Source organism: Lutra lutra, chromosome 6 (assembly GCF_902655055.1).
Source record: "Lutra lutra chromosome 6, mLutLut1.2, whole genome shotgun sequence".
Classification (NCBI taxonomy): Eukaryota; Metazoa; Chordata; class Mammalia; order Carnivora; family Mustelidae; genus Lutra; species Lutra lutra.
This window is the reverse complement of record NC_062283.1, coordinates 116,235,549-116,251,144: the sequence shown is the minus strand read 5'-3', so window position 1 is coordinate 116,251,144 and position 15,596 is coordinate 116,235,549. Positions and strand designations below refer to the sequence as shown.

The 15,596-nt window shown below is 38.7% G+C and overlaps 1 protein-coding gene across 5 annotated transcripts in view; it reads left to right on the top strand.

Annotated features, from left to right (window-relative positions):
* Nucleotides 1-9,003: 9,003 nt before the first annotated feature.
* The window catches only part of EPHA7 (EPH receptor A7), a 172,208-nt gene continuing 165,615 nt past the window's right edge, over nucleotides 9,004-15,596 (top strand). For all 5 annotated transcript variants that reach the window (XM_047734716.1, XM_047734715.1, XM_047734714.1 and 2 more), the window contains exons 1-2: nucleotides 9,004-9,314; nucleotides 13,736-13,800. In XM_047734716.1, the coding sequence (XP_047590672.1) occupies nucleotides 9,218-9,314; nucleotides 13,736-13,800 (162 nt within the window). In that variant the 5' untranslated portion in view covers nucleotides 9,004-9,217. The remainder of the gene's footprint in view (nucleotides 9,315-13,735; nucleotides 13,801-15,596) is intronic.

Genomic DNA, 15,596 nt, shown 5'->3' with positions numbered 1-15,596 from the left:
CTTTACATATTATCTCCGCTGTGTGAAATTTCCTTTCCCATATCACCTTTGTTTATCTGACCAGGTCTCTGTGCAACCTCAAATCAATCTAAAATGCCAGTCCTTTCTAGAATGCTCTGCCAGTCTGATTTACTGCTCTGCATACATCTAACAGACCACCTCTGACATTAAAATGCACTATCTGTTAATTGTGTATATTTCTGTCATGTACCATCAGGGAGACCATTTCCTATTTATTTTTGCATACCAGTAGCTAGCCAAAGGCTGATGGATAGAATGTGCTTTGTAAAGTGTGATGAATGAAGGGAAGAGACAAATTAAAGAAGGAAGGAGCAAAGGAGGGGGTAAGAAAAGATAAAAGGAAGAGATAGCAAAAGGAAGAGGTAACTCTAAAAACCAGGCCTTATTCTTCTAAGTATAGTCATTACAATATGATGTTTTATAATCTGAGGGATAGCACGTTCTATGGTATCTCATGATGTGGCAAAGACATTGCTGGCTAAATGTAGAAGAAAATAGTAGACTAGGTCAGGGCTCGAATAAGGTACACCCAGGCTTGCTAATGAAAATACCCAGATCCGCATGTGATGAAGGGGTCTAGAAAGGCAGGTGGTATTTATTGGACAATCAATAAATATTTCATTTGATGGGGAAAATCTACATATAAATAGTTGAGATCAGGCAGATTCAGAAAACTATAGCAGGTGGCAGGCAAAAACAAAAAAACACACACGTGCACACACAAAAACGCACTCAAGAGTGGTCAGTAGAGAGGCAAATAGCAGATAGTTCACATTATGATAAGTAAGGAAAAAGGCCTAAGGCATACGGCTAGGTTCCAGAACAGGAATCCCATTAGAAGGGTAGATAGTGGGAGCTTTACTTAAGAGACTCACACTTAATGGGCCAAGTCAGGGATTTGAATACCAGATTTAGAAAACCAGATATAGGCCTTGATTCAAGAATGAAACACTGGTTCTCTGAGTATATAATTCATTCTCCTTGAATTCTGCCTTCTGAAGGCTAGACTTAATTTGAATGGAGACTAAGGTGAAAGCCTACTGGCTTCTACTAGGTATAGAGAAATATACAAAGTCTATGAGCCAAGTAGATCTTAGAAATGACACATCATATGTATGTCTTAAAAGGTAAGTATTTCTGGATCTGTGTTCATTATTCTAATCAGTTATCTTTAAATAAGTAAATGTGATAGGAAAAACATTTACTTTTAACAATGGGGTATATGCCTTATAAAAATAAACTTTGGAAGCATTTTAATGTGAATAACAGATACTGCTAGAGAATATATTTCATGCTAAACTATAAAATATGAGAAAATCAAAATTACATATTTTCACAATTGTACAAAAATATATACCATCGTAGTCAGATTTCATATATAACTTTGAAGATCTTTATATACATATCTCTAACAGTAAAATTTATATAAAATTTATTCTCTCATCTGGTCAAAAATAGTTCTTATTTTTTTAAGCCTTAAACTTTTTTTTTTTTTTTTTTTTTTTTTAAGATTTTATTTATTTATTTGACAGAGAGAGATCACAAGTAGACAGAGAGGCAGGCAGAGAGAGAGAGGGAAGCAGGCTCCCTGAGGAGCAGAGAGCCCGATGCGGGGCTCGATCCCAGGACCCTGAGATCATGACCTGAGCCGAAGGCAGCGGCTTAACCCACTGAGCCACCCAGGCGCCCCAAGCCTTAAACTTTTTTAAAGACATTTAAATGAGTGGGGCACCTGGGTGGTTCAGTCAGTTAAGCATCTTGATTTCTGCTTAGGTCATGATCTCAGGGCTGTGAGATCCAGCCCTGTGTAGGGCTCTGTGCTGAGCGTGGAGCCTGCTTAAGATTCTCTCTCTTCTCCATCCACGCCCCCCCATAATAACAAATAAAATAAAATTTAAAAAAGTTTTTAAATGGGTGAATTTAAAAATATTCATTATATTTTGAGATATTTGAATACATAGAACTCTAACATCAATCCTAAGTTCGTAACTGCATTTTTTTTTCTTTTTCATTCAGTATCTTTACCATCTTGTTGTATAACCTTGGGAACAAGTATAACCAACTGAGTCACAGCTGTTATTTTGTAAAATGGATACAACTACTTTTTATCTAAAAGGTGATGATCTACTGGACAGTTTCCTAAAAGTACCTGGGGACATGCCTGTTAATGTAGTATATCTTTATTTAAATTTAGAAGGTAATTATTTCTTCAAAAGTTTAATTCAAAAATATATGTAAATATAAATTGTTAAAATAAACAGAGATGTGGTAGTATAGAAACATTAAATCCAAGTTAAGATCTGAAAGTACTCTCATAAGGGGTTCTGCCCTGTTTATTGGAATGCAGGATAATTTATTCTGTGTTTGTACTTGTGAGGTAGATAAAGGAGGTTTTGTCTTTTATGGTTCTAATCTAACCTTAAATGAGGCAACCTTCTGCCATATTTTTCACATCCTTAGTTTTACAGACTTTGCCACCAGAGCCTGACTGTTAAAAGACTGACAAGAGAGTGACTATCAGATATTAAAATACTTAATTAAACTGAGATTGACCTCGGTCATTTCATCAATCTAAAATCAACTGGAGAATGTGCCAGGTTAACTCTATAGCTTTAGCTAAAGCAATGCATCTATAAAACCAAATAATGATAATCATAACCCCACAGAATCTGAGATGGAGTGTAAATTTTCATGAAAATTTTCTATCTAATCTGAGTGCAGAGGGGAGAATGAAACAACCTTGGATAAGTCAGATGATAATATTGTACTGTACGTTGAATCATCTTACAGTTTATGGTCAACAATGTGATTATGAAGACATCATCACTGTTGACATGGCTGAAATCAACACTGAGAAAAACTGGCAAGTTACATATTTCTCTAAACATATTTTCTTGATTCTAAAAGGAAATATGAGTCACAAAGGAATCCTGCCGATGATACTTGGTCTCTTTAGTACAGGACTAAGCCTTATTCACCTGCATGTGCTCCTTTGTGCTTTCCTAAATATTTAATAAATACTTGAAAATCCTTATTTAAGTAAGCTGGAGGCCCAATGTGGAGATTGAATGCACAACGCCAAGATCAGGAGTTCCATGTTCCACCAACAGAGCCAGCCAGGTGCCCCCCAAATCCCATTTTTTTTTAAACTGAGATTTTTTTGTTAGTATTCTTTTTCTGAGATATTATGCTACTTAGATTATGAATCTGTAATCAGTTCAATCCACATCATTAGGAAGAAATATAGTCATGTATCTCTTTTAAGTTGGCTTATCCAATTGAAGAGGAAATCTAGCACCTCTTTCTTGAGACTTTCTCATCTCTAGAACTGTCTAAGAACTCCTAGAGGTGCACTCAGTTCAAAGGGATCAGATTTTTTCTAAATGAATAGTATGTTCGGTACATTTTGTTTTTTATTTTCATCACTGCTATACTATATAACTTTTGAAATCTGACTTTACAGAGAATAGCTAGTGATACCTTACTCTATAGATCCCTTCTCAGCTTGTTATCCCACATTTGAGCTACAAGTGGTATAGTTCTTTTAGTTCATACTTACATAATTAGAACAAACCCTGTATCTGGGTTGCTGGGTTCAGAGGGCTTCTGAACTTCAGGAATATGTCTTCACCTAGCAAATATTAAGCCTAGAATTCTCTTTCCCTCACAATGAATGCTCGTTTGAGGTACTCCCGATCATTTCGTTTTTAGTTAGAACCATCCCAATATTTAAGAGCTTCTAATATTGTTGAAATTCAACAATTGGGATTGGGTTAGGGACTTATGATACTTCTCCTCCTAGGAGGATCATTGTCTCATACAAATTTGTCCACTTTCTCCACAGAACAAAACTGAATTTCAAGTCAAGGGGTTAGTATAAGGCATCACATTTGGCAGACTACAGAATTTCAACCTTAGTGTGGAGAGTCCCACAGTTGCATGATTTAAGAGGTTGGGGATACTATTCATGTATTTTTTCTCTCTTAACATAAAAACTCCTATTTCTAAATTACTTTGATACATAAAAATTCCTACCTTTTCTTAGACCTCCTTGAGAGTAGCCAGGCAAATTCTGATAGAATTTCATTTTTAGTATTAACCATGGCAGAAGGCTATGGTAAGAAGTAGTCTCTAAAATTCTCCTCAAGCTAGAGAGTTCTAAGAACTTCATGGGATCCTTAAAACTCAGTACCATCAAGTTTGAGAGAATACTCAATCCCGGCCTGGTCCTATTTCCTAGATAAAGAACTCTGGGGAGTTAAGTGGGTGGAATATAAAAAAGAGTATCTGAGGTCGATCTAGAGACTCAGAGTTCCTCAGATATTTAAAAAACTGGACAGAGCCTTTCTGCAATATAATTCACTTTCTAAGGTACTTTTGGAACCCCTTCAGTTAACTTGGTCTCTATAGACTGAAATAGGTCAGACCATCTCACAAATTTTTACGAAGGCCTTTAGTAGGCTGGCACAGGTACAAAGAGAGTAAGAAACTTAAAAGCATCAATGGGGCAAATATATATTAATTATATACTTCTATATAGTTATATAAAAATACATATAATTATATATTTAATTTCATAATTACCTCATCTTTATTCAGTGTAGACTTGATTGGCCCAACACCCAGAGATCCTGGTGCCCCCTGGTGGTCACTGAATCATTACAGCTCTCCTTGACACCTAAAATCCAAGGGTTTTAAGAGCTAAAACACTGCAAGATAAGAAACAATGAAAGCATGCAGAAGTACTTTGCATAATTTAAGCTAGTTCTTCCTATCAGTGCTGGTGACTTATGGCAAAATGAAATATAACTAATGGACAGGAAGAACCTCTGCAGGCAAAATCAAATTTAAAAATAATAAATTCTTCTTGAGAGTATTGTACAAGGGTTATGTGATTATGAGGATAATGTGCCATTTTCTCTGCTATATTTAGCAGTTCTTTCAATATTAGTCACATAGTAAAAGTTATTTGACTCAACACTTTTGAATATTATAAATGATTAGAAAATTTCCAAGTGACACTTTAGCAACATTCAACTGGACTCTTACAATTTTGATATAATTTTTTTTTATCTGTTAAGAGGTCTTGAATTAACTCAGTAATTGCAGTTAGAGAATTATATTTGTTGTTTTCATAACAGTATCAATTTATCTGCTTACAAATATAGGTAAACTTTCATAAAGTCACAAAATATAATCTTGACTTATAATTTGATTCTTGACCTCTGACTTCCTTTATACTGTCAACTAAATCTGAGGCTTAGAAGAATAGGTGAAATTATGACTATGTATTTTATGAGCCTAGTTTATGTACATTTTTTATACTGGACTGCAAATAAATATTTTATATACACCACATAAACCATGCTAATGTAAATATGTAAATGATTTCTTGCACAGTGGAAAGATTGTTTACATTTTGACTGAAATCACAGAGAACCCAATTTTCTGGAATATCTATTAACTGAGACATAATGTTTCTTTTCTGTTTATAATCAGTTTCTTCTGCACGGTACCTTTTCTAATTCAGTTTAAATTACCCCTTTTTCTGTGATGAACTTGCATTTTCACTTTTACCAGCTGTGAATGCATTTAGACAGTAAGTGCAAAAGTAGTAGGTTTAGAAAGAGCCCTTTGATTTCATTGTTGTTAACTAGTTTGGCAGCCTTGGATTTGTAACATACTGCAGTCTCAGATTGTACTTTATCCTCTGAAGGCCTGTTTACTATACGCACGTGCGCATGCACGCGCACACACACACACACACGCATAATGGAACTTGAAAATTCAAGGAACTTATTCCCTGAAGTCATTATAATTTACTCCTCAGTTACTATTTCTTCCTTAAAATTATAGAATATCTCCCAAAGATAAACAGTGAGGTGAATATTATTATTGAAGGATGTTAAAAGGAGATGACAGCTGTACCCTCACTTGGAATGTGTCTTGAATGTACAGTTATTTTCATATATGTAAAGTTATGTGTGATTATTAATAATTAAATAAAAATAACATGGTGCAGGAAAGTTGGGTATATCTTCTTTTCATCCGATTATAGATGTTTTTCATCTTTCTACTATACATTTATAAAAGATGTTTCAAAAGAGGGGATATGAGCCTAGTTGGAAATGTTAAATTTTATCTCTATTATTTCCATTTATTTAAAATTAGCTAAATATATGTAGGCTACTCTATCAAATTCACTGCACAATGAATACATAAAAATTTTAAAAATGGTTTTCAGAATTTCTGCTTTGGCTCACACGTGTGGTTGTATACACCATTTGATATAGCTCTGGAAAATAATTTCTTTTCTAACTACTTTTATACACACACACACACACGCACATTTACTTTTCTAGAATTTGTTATACAGATAATCATATATTTGATTCAAAAATCATAGATATAAAAATCATAGACATGAAGATAAAATAAACTATTTTTAAGGTGATAGAATGAAATTCATTATTAAGTGTTATTTTAAAATATGAAAGTTTTGTGAACTGATTATTTTTTATTTCAAGGGCTTTATGTAAATAGGTTTATGTGTTTTTCTGTTAGCCAAATACCTTCTATTAACAATTTATATACTAAAATACGTGCCGTATAATACCGCACAATGAACGTTCTTTTGTTGACTAAGTCATTCACTTTGATTTAAATATTATGACTTCTTTACCAATATACCTAGATACAAAAGAAAGAAGGTTGGTAAATCTAAAAATGAGTATCACTATGCAGTTCTGCTGGGAAAACTGTCAGCAGCCTGGCACATGTGCATTTAATGTGAAACCTCTTGTCTCTAAAAATAAAAGCAAGGCTGCACATGCCCCTATGTCTGACAGACAGAAGGGACACAATAAGGGGACTCCCTATACCACCTACACTCATCAGAGTGAAGGATGTTACTTATTTGGTTTCCTGGTTTAATGGAAAGTTATTCGTATTCACATCACTGAGTATTAGTCATTCAATAGATGAAAGGAATATTTTAAACTTTAAAGGCTACCTTGGTATCATTGTAAGTAGTGGGGATGAGACCCTGGAGAAAGTGCTGAAATCCTGTAGAATTATTTTAACTATTAGAAGTGGTTTAATATTTGTGAGTTTGTGGTTCTGAGATTAATAGTTTTATAGTATATGTGTGGAGATTTATGTTTTTAATTATGTTTTACCTTACAATTTTTACTCTAAAACCTCTGTTTGTGTAAATACCACTTGCTTTTCTCTGAACAAGTGCTCTCTACATTTTTTTTTTTCTTTTCAAGGTTAATCTATTAAGCGTTTACATTTTCTATGCATGCTGTAAAGGGCACTTAAAATGCTTTTAGATATAATTTCTAAAATATTTAATAGGCATAATGTCTAGAAACAAGTAACATTTAAAAAAAAATAAACTACAGAAGCAAAGAGAGGTTAGAGAAAGATCCCATTTCTTTCTTCTTTGTAATTGCATTAAGCAAGTTAAAACTACAAGAGACAATGTATTATAAAATAAAACTTAAATATCTCGGAATCTGTCATCTCTGAGAAGTCTTTGCTACAAATACCAGAAGCAACTCAATTTATATTTCTATACAGAAATGATAGGGAAAAGTTTGGAGTTTTAGGTGAGATCAAACTTTGTGCCTATTATAAATAAAGACAAATCATGAATGACAGATTTTTTTTTTTTTTAAAGGGAGAAATATAGGACAAGAAGAACACGGAGCTCATCTTAAACGTGATTAAGTTACTCTGCCCTAACCTTTGAAATTGGTGATTTCGCAATTAAGGTTTTAAAGTTCTTCCTCTTATTACATTACCCTCCTCTTGAATTGCAAAGTGTCCAAAACTGCCTAACGGTAAACGGATTTCTCTACGCAGTCGTTCTTGCTATTTTAGTTGGATGAATTCAACTGGAGATGGTGGTTATACTTTTTATTCTTCGTTTCCTTTGAAAGCCTGAATAATAATAATTATACAATTGAGTAATTATTGGAATGTATCGGTTTGCGAAAAAGGTCTTGCTTTATGAATTTAAGGCGCGGTAACATTCTTTAAAATTAAGTGTAATTTATGCAGCGAAATGGGAAACGTTCAAATTGGGGCAATCCAAGGAAAACCTCAAAAAAATATCAAAACATATAAGAAAAGTGATACGGAACCTTCTGAACGTTCTCTCTTCGTGTCCTACTTCACCCAACAAACTATTGTGAGATGATAGGGCGGGGGTGAGGAGGGCACCTAAAACAAAAGACTTCCTTTCTCCACTCCCTTTTCCTCTGTTTCTTTTGCCAGAGCTTGTTGCAAACTCTTGGAAACATTGTTTGAACATAATACATTTGGATACTTTTATTCTTCCGGAGACTGCGCTGGGTGGTGCCTAGAGCTGACTTCTGTTGAGTAACAGAAAAAAAAAAGTAGAAATCTTTCAAGAAATGAAAAGAACAAAGTTACCAGACCCGCGGAGGTTTTGAGTAACAAAAAAGTAAAAGGCACTTTACTTAAAGATAGCTTATTTCACTTTCCTGGCTCCATGTTCGGTACCTGAGAGATGGCCTGCATTGCCTCTGGTTTCTAAAAGACCACGAGGAGTACCGCTATATATACACAATACTCTAAGTTGGGAGCGTTATTCTCGGATTGATTCTGCTCCACGAAAGCTGCGGTTGCTAAAAGCCGAGTGTCCACAGCAGCACGCACCTCGGCTACCGTCCGCGTCCTCCCTTTCCGAGCATCTAGCGAAAGCTGGGAGCTCGGAACCTGGAGGGAATCCTGGACCCGCAACCTGACTCCGCTCGCCGCCGATTGGCCCGCGCCCCGAAACCCGCCCCCGCGGCCGGGGCGGCCTTTTCACCGGGACCCGCCCCTCGGCCCTGGGAATCGCCGCCTGGCAGGCCGGCTGTGCCTGCCAGTCAGCTCGAGTGGCGGAGGCTCTCTGCTCGGAGCCCCGCCCCCTCCACCCTAATTGATATTATTGGAGTGTGGAGCAAGCGGCCGGTCTGCAGTCGGAGACTTGCAGGCAGCAAACACGGTGCGAACGAACAGGAGGGGGGAAAAAATAAAAAAAGCTAAACGTGGAGCAGCCGGCCGGAGGCCGAGCAGGGGAATCGATACGAAAAGCGCAATAAAAAAGAACCCACTTCGGAGCAAACAGCATTTAAAAAGCTACGACTCCACTGAAACCTAAAATAAAACCTGCTCATGCACCATGGTTTTTCAAACTCGGCACCCTTCATGGATTATTTTATGCTACATCTGGCTGCTCCGCTTTGCACACACCGGGGAGGCGCAGGCTGCAAAGGAAGGTAAGGTGATGGGAACGCAAAGTTTGTTCTGAGTTATTTATTTAGCGGTCTACCTGCACAAGCCGGCTCGTCCGCGGGGCTGCCGGCCGCGCCTCCGGCGCGGGGCGACCCTCCCCCGTCGGCTCCCCGCCCCCTCACCGCTCCCGCTGCTCCCGGCAGGCTGGCGGCAAGCTGGGCTACTCCGAACAGCCTTCAGCCTGGTGCCCGGGGCCGTCCGCCCGACGGGAGCGGGATTTCTGGCGCGGCCAGTCCAGAGGGCGTGAGCAGCAACGGAGAGCGGCGGGGCGGAGTGGGGCGGTGGGCGGGGGGGGGGGGGGGGGGGGGGGGGCGGTGTGATGACCAGCGAGCTCTTTCCCTAGGCTAGCAGGCGGGTCAGATCTCTTCCTCTAGCCCTCTCTTCCTCCTCTCGGTGTTCGCCTCTGGTGAGGGGTAAGCTGCGGCCGGAGTTAGTCGGAGACTGGGGAGTGCAGCTTCTAGTGTCCTGGCCAGCCCGTCGTCGAGCGGCTGGTGTCCCGAGCCTTCCCAGAGGGGCCGTGACATGTGTGAGCTCCAAACGCTCGGGTTACTAATGAAGTGCTCACTGCGTCGGAGGAGGAGGAGGCGCGGGCCTGCGGTTGGCGCTCGGCCGCCGGCGCGGAACAATAACGCTGCGGAGGTGAAGCGAGGAAGCGGTGCGCGCCCCGCGGCGGGGACGTCTCCATTCAGCGCGCGCCGCGCGTGGGTCCTGCGGGCCGCGCGGACAGCGGGAGTACAGCTGGCTTGGCCGGCCGGGGAGGCAGGGGACGGGCTGGGGCTGTGGAAGTGGTAACGAGACGCCGCCTCGGCGACTACAAGTCCCCAAACATCTGCCCGGCAGTTGAGTCCGAGTGGTCAGACCTTGCGAAGGACCTGGATCCTGAAAGCTACCTCTGGATGAAGAGAAGAGGTTTCATTTGGGCGGCCAGATACGCCTGTATATGGTTATCATTATTATTATTTTTTCTCCTTTGAACCACTGACAAGGTAAAATACCTTTCGGTGCCTGTAGTTGGAGCTGGGGAAAAATAAATCCTCTCAATGGAAATGTCTTGCTTCTTGAGCAATGTCACAATCTCTCTCCCCCCCGTTGTCTTCCAGACTGTAAATCTAACGTTGATTTCCCGATACTTAAAAGCAGAATACCAATAATTAATTGTTCCTGAAGTATGGAGAACGGAGGAATCTGTTATCAGATTTAGGTCATGATGGTGATGTGGGGCGGGGGGGAGGGGTTGTGTTCGATACTGATTCTCGCTTCATGTCGCCCTAAAAACTTAAGTGATTTAGTGTTTTTTTTTCCATTCTCTTCGTGCACCCCTCGTCTTTCACTCAAACCACACCCCCCAACCCAACGCCCTGTCCTACTTCTTGAGCCAGCCTGACCTTCTGACCCCAGTTTCCACATCTGCAACCCGTGTTGACGCTGAACCCATTCAGAGAAATTTTCAGAGAAAACCATGACTCCGAGCTGTCGGTTACGCGTTAGCATATGAACCAACGTCGGCCAAAAACACACACCCATACACACCAAAATGCACGTTTCTACGCGCATGACACTACCGATTAGGAACATTCAATCCTGGAACCTTGTACTGATTGCTCCGGAAAAGCGGGACCCGAGGAAAAGTTTGCACTGCTGCGGCTAAGCCGGGCGCGCAAGCTCACGCAGACCCGGCAGGAGTTTGAGCTATAAATAACTGCATCACTAGGGGGAGAGGTTCCTGCAGCCAGAATGTCTCGCTCGCTTGCTTTTCTCTTCTGGGTGCAAGATACGTGAAGAGGATTCTGATTCTAGGAGGCTGAATTCTATAAATGCAGAAGTGAGACGTTTAAAAGGTGGGCGGGAGGGCGAATGAGCTCCGCTTCTCAGAGGCGACGCTCCCAGCGCGCAGCGGCGATCAAGAGCTCCGTTCTAGGAGCTAGCAAGCCCCGAGGGGCACCCCGGCACCCAGGAGCGAGCGCTGGGTACCACCTTTCGCAGGTGCCAGGCCTCCCGGGGTGGCCGGGAGTGGATGGAGGAAAATGGGGGACCTTCTTCCTCTACTTTCCTCATAGGTGTTCTCTCGGGAGGTCAGTTCCCGCTACGGAGAGCGCCTGTATAAGTCAGAGTCTGACGCTTGGAGGCGAAGTACAGCTGTTGTTTTTCCTCTTCCTAAATGCCGCCACCGCCTTTCCCTCAAAGGAGACGCTTCCCGAAAGCCTCTCTCCTCCTCCCGGCTCCTTCTGGAGCTAGGGCGCCACTAGCTCCCTGGAGTGTCCAGGTCTGGCGGAGTGCGTAATGGATGCTCCGCGCGGCGGGCGCACCAGTCTGGCAGCCCCTGCCCCGCCCCGCCCCGCCGAGGGCCCCGCCCCGGCCCCCGCCGCCGCCGCTGCTCCTGCGGCCTTTGGCTGGCTTGGCCCGGGAGCGCCCGGCATCTTGCCCCTGGCCCTTACCCCCGCGCGGCGGGGCGCGGAGTCCCGGCACCCCGGCCTGTGCGCCCCAGGTCCTAGTTGGCCTCGGGCTACGCCTCGGTGGGCGTGAAGGGAGGATGGCGCTCCGCGCTCTGAGCGGGAAGGCAAAAGCGCGCACTTGGGGGTTTATCCGGAGAGCGGACAAGGAGACACAGTGATCACTTTAGAGCGGCTTCTGATTAAACGCCCAGGAGCTGGTTTCTGTTTTTTTATGTTAGTTTGTTTCTCTCTTAACTTGTTTGCTATCACCACCCCTCCGCGATCCCTGGTTCCCACCGTAGGCAGTGCTGACGGGTAACAAGGCAGTAAACAATCATCATATTGCTTGTTTCACTCTTCAAAATGACTCGCAGGTCACCTGGGTTTAAAATCCACTTGTCTCTTGTCAGTGCAGAAGACAAAAATGATAGTAATAATAAATCATCTCAAAAGGAACCTGGAACCCATGTTGTTTCTTTGTGCTTACTCTCTATTGTTGAGGACAAAACCAAAACAAACTTTAAACATTACTTCATATAAATTCACTAGTCCAACGATTTAGTGATGTTCCCAGTGCGAAATACAACTTGGTATTTTGAAAGTGTGCATTCCGCCCCCCCTTATCTGCAAGAGAGTCAAGTGTTTGTGACCGAGGTTTGTGCTTTCATGGTCTTCCCAAGAGTCTTAAGTGTAAAACATTTCTGCAAAAAAGTGTCTCTTTATCTATGTGTTTTCAGTTGCAGGGAATAACCTTGACTAGAGCGAAGGAGTTGAACACATAATGTGTTCCTTTGTTTTCTTAGCATAACAAATTTCCATTACCTTTTAAATACACCTTTTTTTCTCTAGTGATTATTTAAAAGTTCATATAAGCATATATTTTATTTAAGTCCAAATTTCAACATTTTGCTGAGGTTGATGTTATGCATATTTACAAGCTTGGAAATATATTCACTATTATTTCTGGACAAACTGATGCATTTGTTAAAATGCTGTAGTCAGACATATTTTTAAAGAATAAAAAGTCGTAACTGAATCAGTTTGAGCCGGGTAAATGCTTTAGGAGAGCAATTGTCTTAAAAAGCAATACAATATATTGAATTGGAGGTATGATATATATTAATGTATAACATTTGAATACATTGTCTTGTATTAATACTATCAAGAGCATTTGGTACATTTATATACATGTAAATGAATTGTTTATGCTTTTTGATAATATCAAAGTGGAATACAACTGTTTTTAAAGTCAAGTCAGGAACAAAGTCAAGTCAGAGTTTAAATATATTATTTTGAGAATTAGCTAATGCTTTGAAATATTTAGAAATTTAAAAAAAATAGAAATATTGAAAACAGATGTTTGACTAACCCAGAAATATATCTTGGAAATAATGGGCAATTTATTTTTCTCATGATAACATTGCTTGATATAGTTTTCTACTGTATTCATTTTGGCTTAAGAAAAGACACTCTATGAAAAAGTTTTTTAAAAAATAAACTCTGATTCTCAAAAGACACTAGGAGATACTTTTGGCACAATATTACAAATTATGACTAGAGGAAGATAAATATGGAATTATATTTTATTATGTTCATGCTATTATATCTGACAAAATTTGGAGTACTCAATGGCTTATAAAATTCTTTAAAATATAAACTACCATAGAATTAAGATACCACATACAATTTTTACCCTTTCATGATATTTTTAAGTTTTTAAACTTATTTTAATGTTTCAATTAAATAATACCAAATATAATATGGTATTTTAACATCTTTTCTCCTTAAGAAAGGGGAATAGCTTGTTTCAGGTAGGTACTCATTTCATCATTCATATACATAAATAACTTTATATATCTTAGATCATATCTTAGATCATGATAATTACATAGAAATTTGATCCATATTAATAACTTTTACAAATGTGGTTACATTTTTCATGTAAGATTTGAAAATGAAACTTTGTTTTTCAGTACTACTGCTGGATTCTAAAGCACAACAAACAGAGTTGGAATGGATTTCCTCTCCACCCAATGGGGTAAGTACTTCTCCTCATAAAATATCACCTTTTATTTTTTAAAGTAAGAAGCACGATCTTCCCCAAACCCCTGGAATTATTCACATTCTTCATATTTAAACTATTTTAATTCCAAATGTCTCATTCAAAATTTTGTTGTGTTATAATGAGACATTGAGTTCTTTGAGTAAGAGAAGGTATACTTTAGTACTTGGAGAATTGGATTAAAAAAAAAAAAAAACTCTATAACCATAATCTTTTGAGTTCTTATTGTGAGAGGAATCATACCTCAGGTTCCAGGCTATAAATGCTAACTAATTACAGGGAACATTTCCTTCACAAACTCACTTAAACCTCTTTAGTTGCTTTATACTTCTTAGTATAATCACTAGGTAGGTTGAATGTAAAACAGTATGTGATGTGTTTCTTCTTTTAAAAAGAGTTTTAGCATCATTCAAAATACACTTTAAAAGGTAGTTAAAAATATAATATGGTCCATATTTTAGCATGGAATTTGCTATAAAATATTATTTGGATTCTCCAAATTTTGATCATGTGCTATCTGCTGTTATTAATCAGAAACCATGGCAGAGCATGAATATATTATACTAAAAATCTGCTAGAATAAATATATGAGTAAAAGCTGTCCAATAAAAACCGATGAATATAAGTAGACCCTAAAAATAGTCTAACTATTACATTTCACATGTCTGAAAGGTATATTATTTACTTTGATTTAGTTAATTTAGTTCAACATTTTGTCTTTAGGTCTTATTTTAATTGTGAGAGAGGGCACATACTTCATCCCTTATGAAGAAAGGGGCTCCGAGAAAGGAGAATATATATCTCATTGTTATTTAAGTTAATCTTCCTTACAGTAAGAAGCCTAAGTGAGATTATAAAAAGTGTAACAAATTTAGCAAAGAGAAGAATGAAAATCTGAAAAGGACTTCTGAGTTTAAGAACAGCATAAAATCAATATGTCATGAACTGAAAGTCAGTTTAATAATGCAGAATGTGAACAATGCAAATCTCCTTTAAATAGTCAGATTTTTTATTCAATTAATATTTGAACGATTCCTTAAGATCATATTGTAGTTATCTGTATAGGTCAGATTAAATTATGAAAAAATGACAAGTATTTTACAGATTATAAAAAGTGCACTGAGTTTAAGGTAGGAATGTCCTACTTTTCTTGTAAATGAAATAGTTTCCATGAGTAGAATTATACATTTTAGGAAGTCATTCACAATTAAAAAGAAACCCTTTCTTACCAATGACAGATGTAGCCCATTTTCTACCATCTATCAATTAAAACAAATAGAGATGGAGGATAGTTTTTATCTTTAAGGAGAAGTAAACTGATACAGGATTGTAGTGATTGCAGTATTTCATCAATGTAATACACAAAAGGATAAATTATGCTTGTCTATGTTATCCTTGACTCAAGTGGGCATTTTATCAGTCCAGATATCATAACAGTTAACCCTAAGAATCTTTAGGAATCAACAGATAATGTTAGGAAATGATGATTGACAATATTTTTTTTTAAGTGATTGTAAATTTATTCACTTTTAGGGACATTAGAGATCTCATCCTTATAATCAGGAGCCAGACAATATTTTTTTAATATATGAAATGGATTGGCTTACATGTGATTAAATATCTTGCAGGAAATAAAGTGTTATTAAGATATCTTTAGAAAATATTTTTATAAGTATAGTATAAGTATAGTATAGCTCAGTATCTGAATTAAGACTTCTTTCCTAATGGTGTCATTTGTAGAAATGATTACGATCTCTTGAGAAAGTGAAATA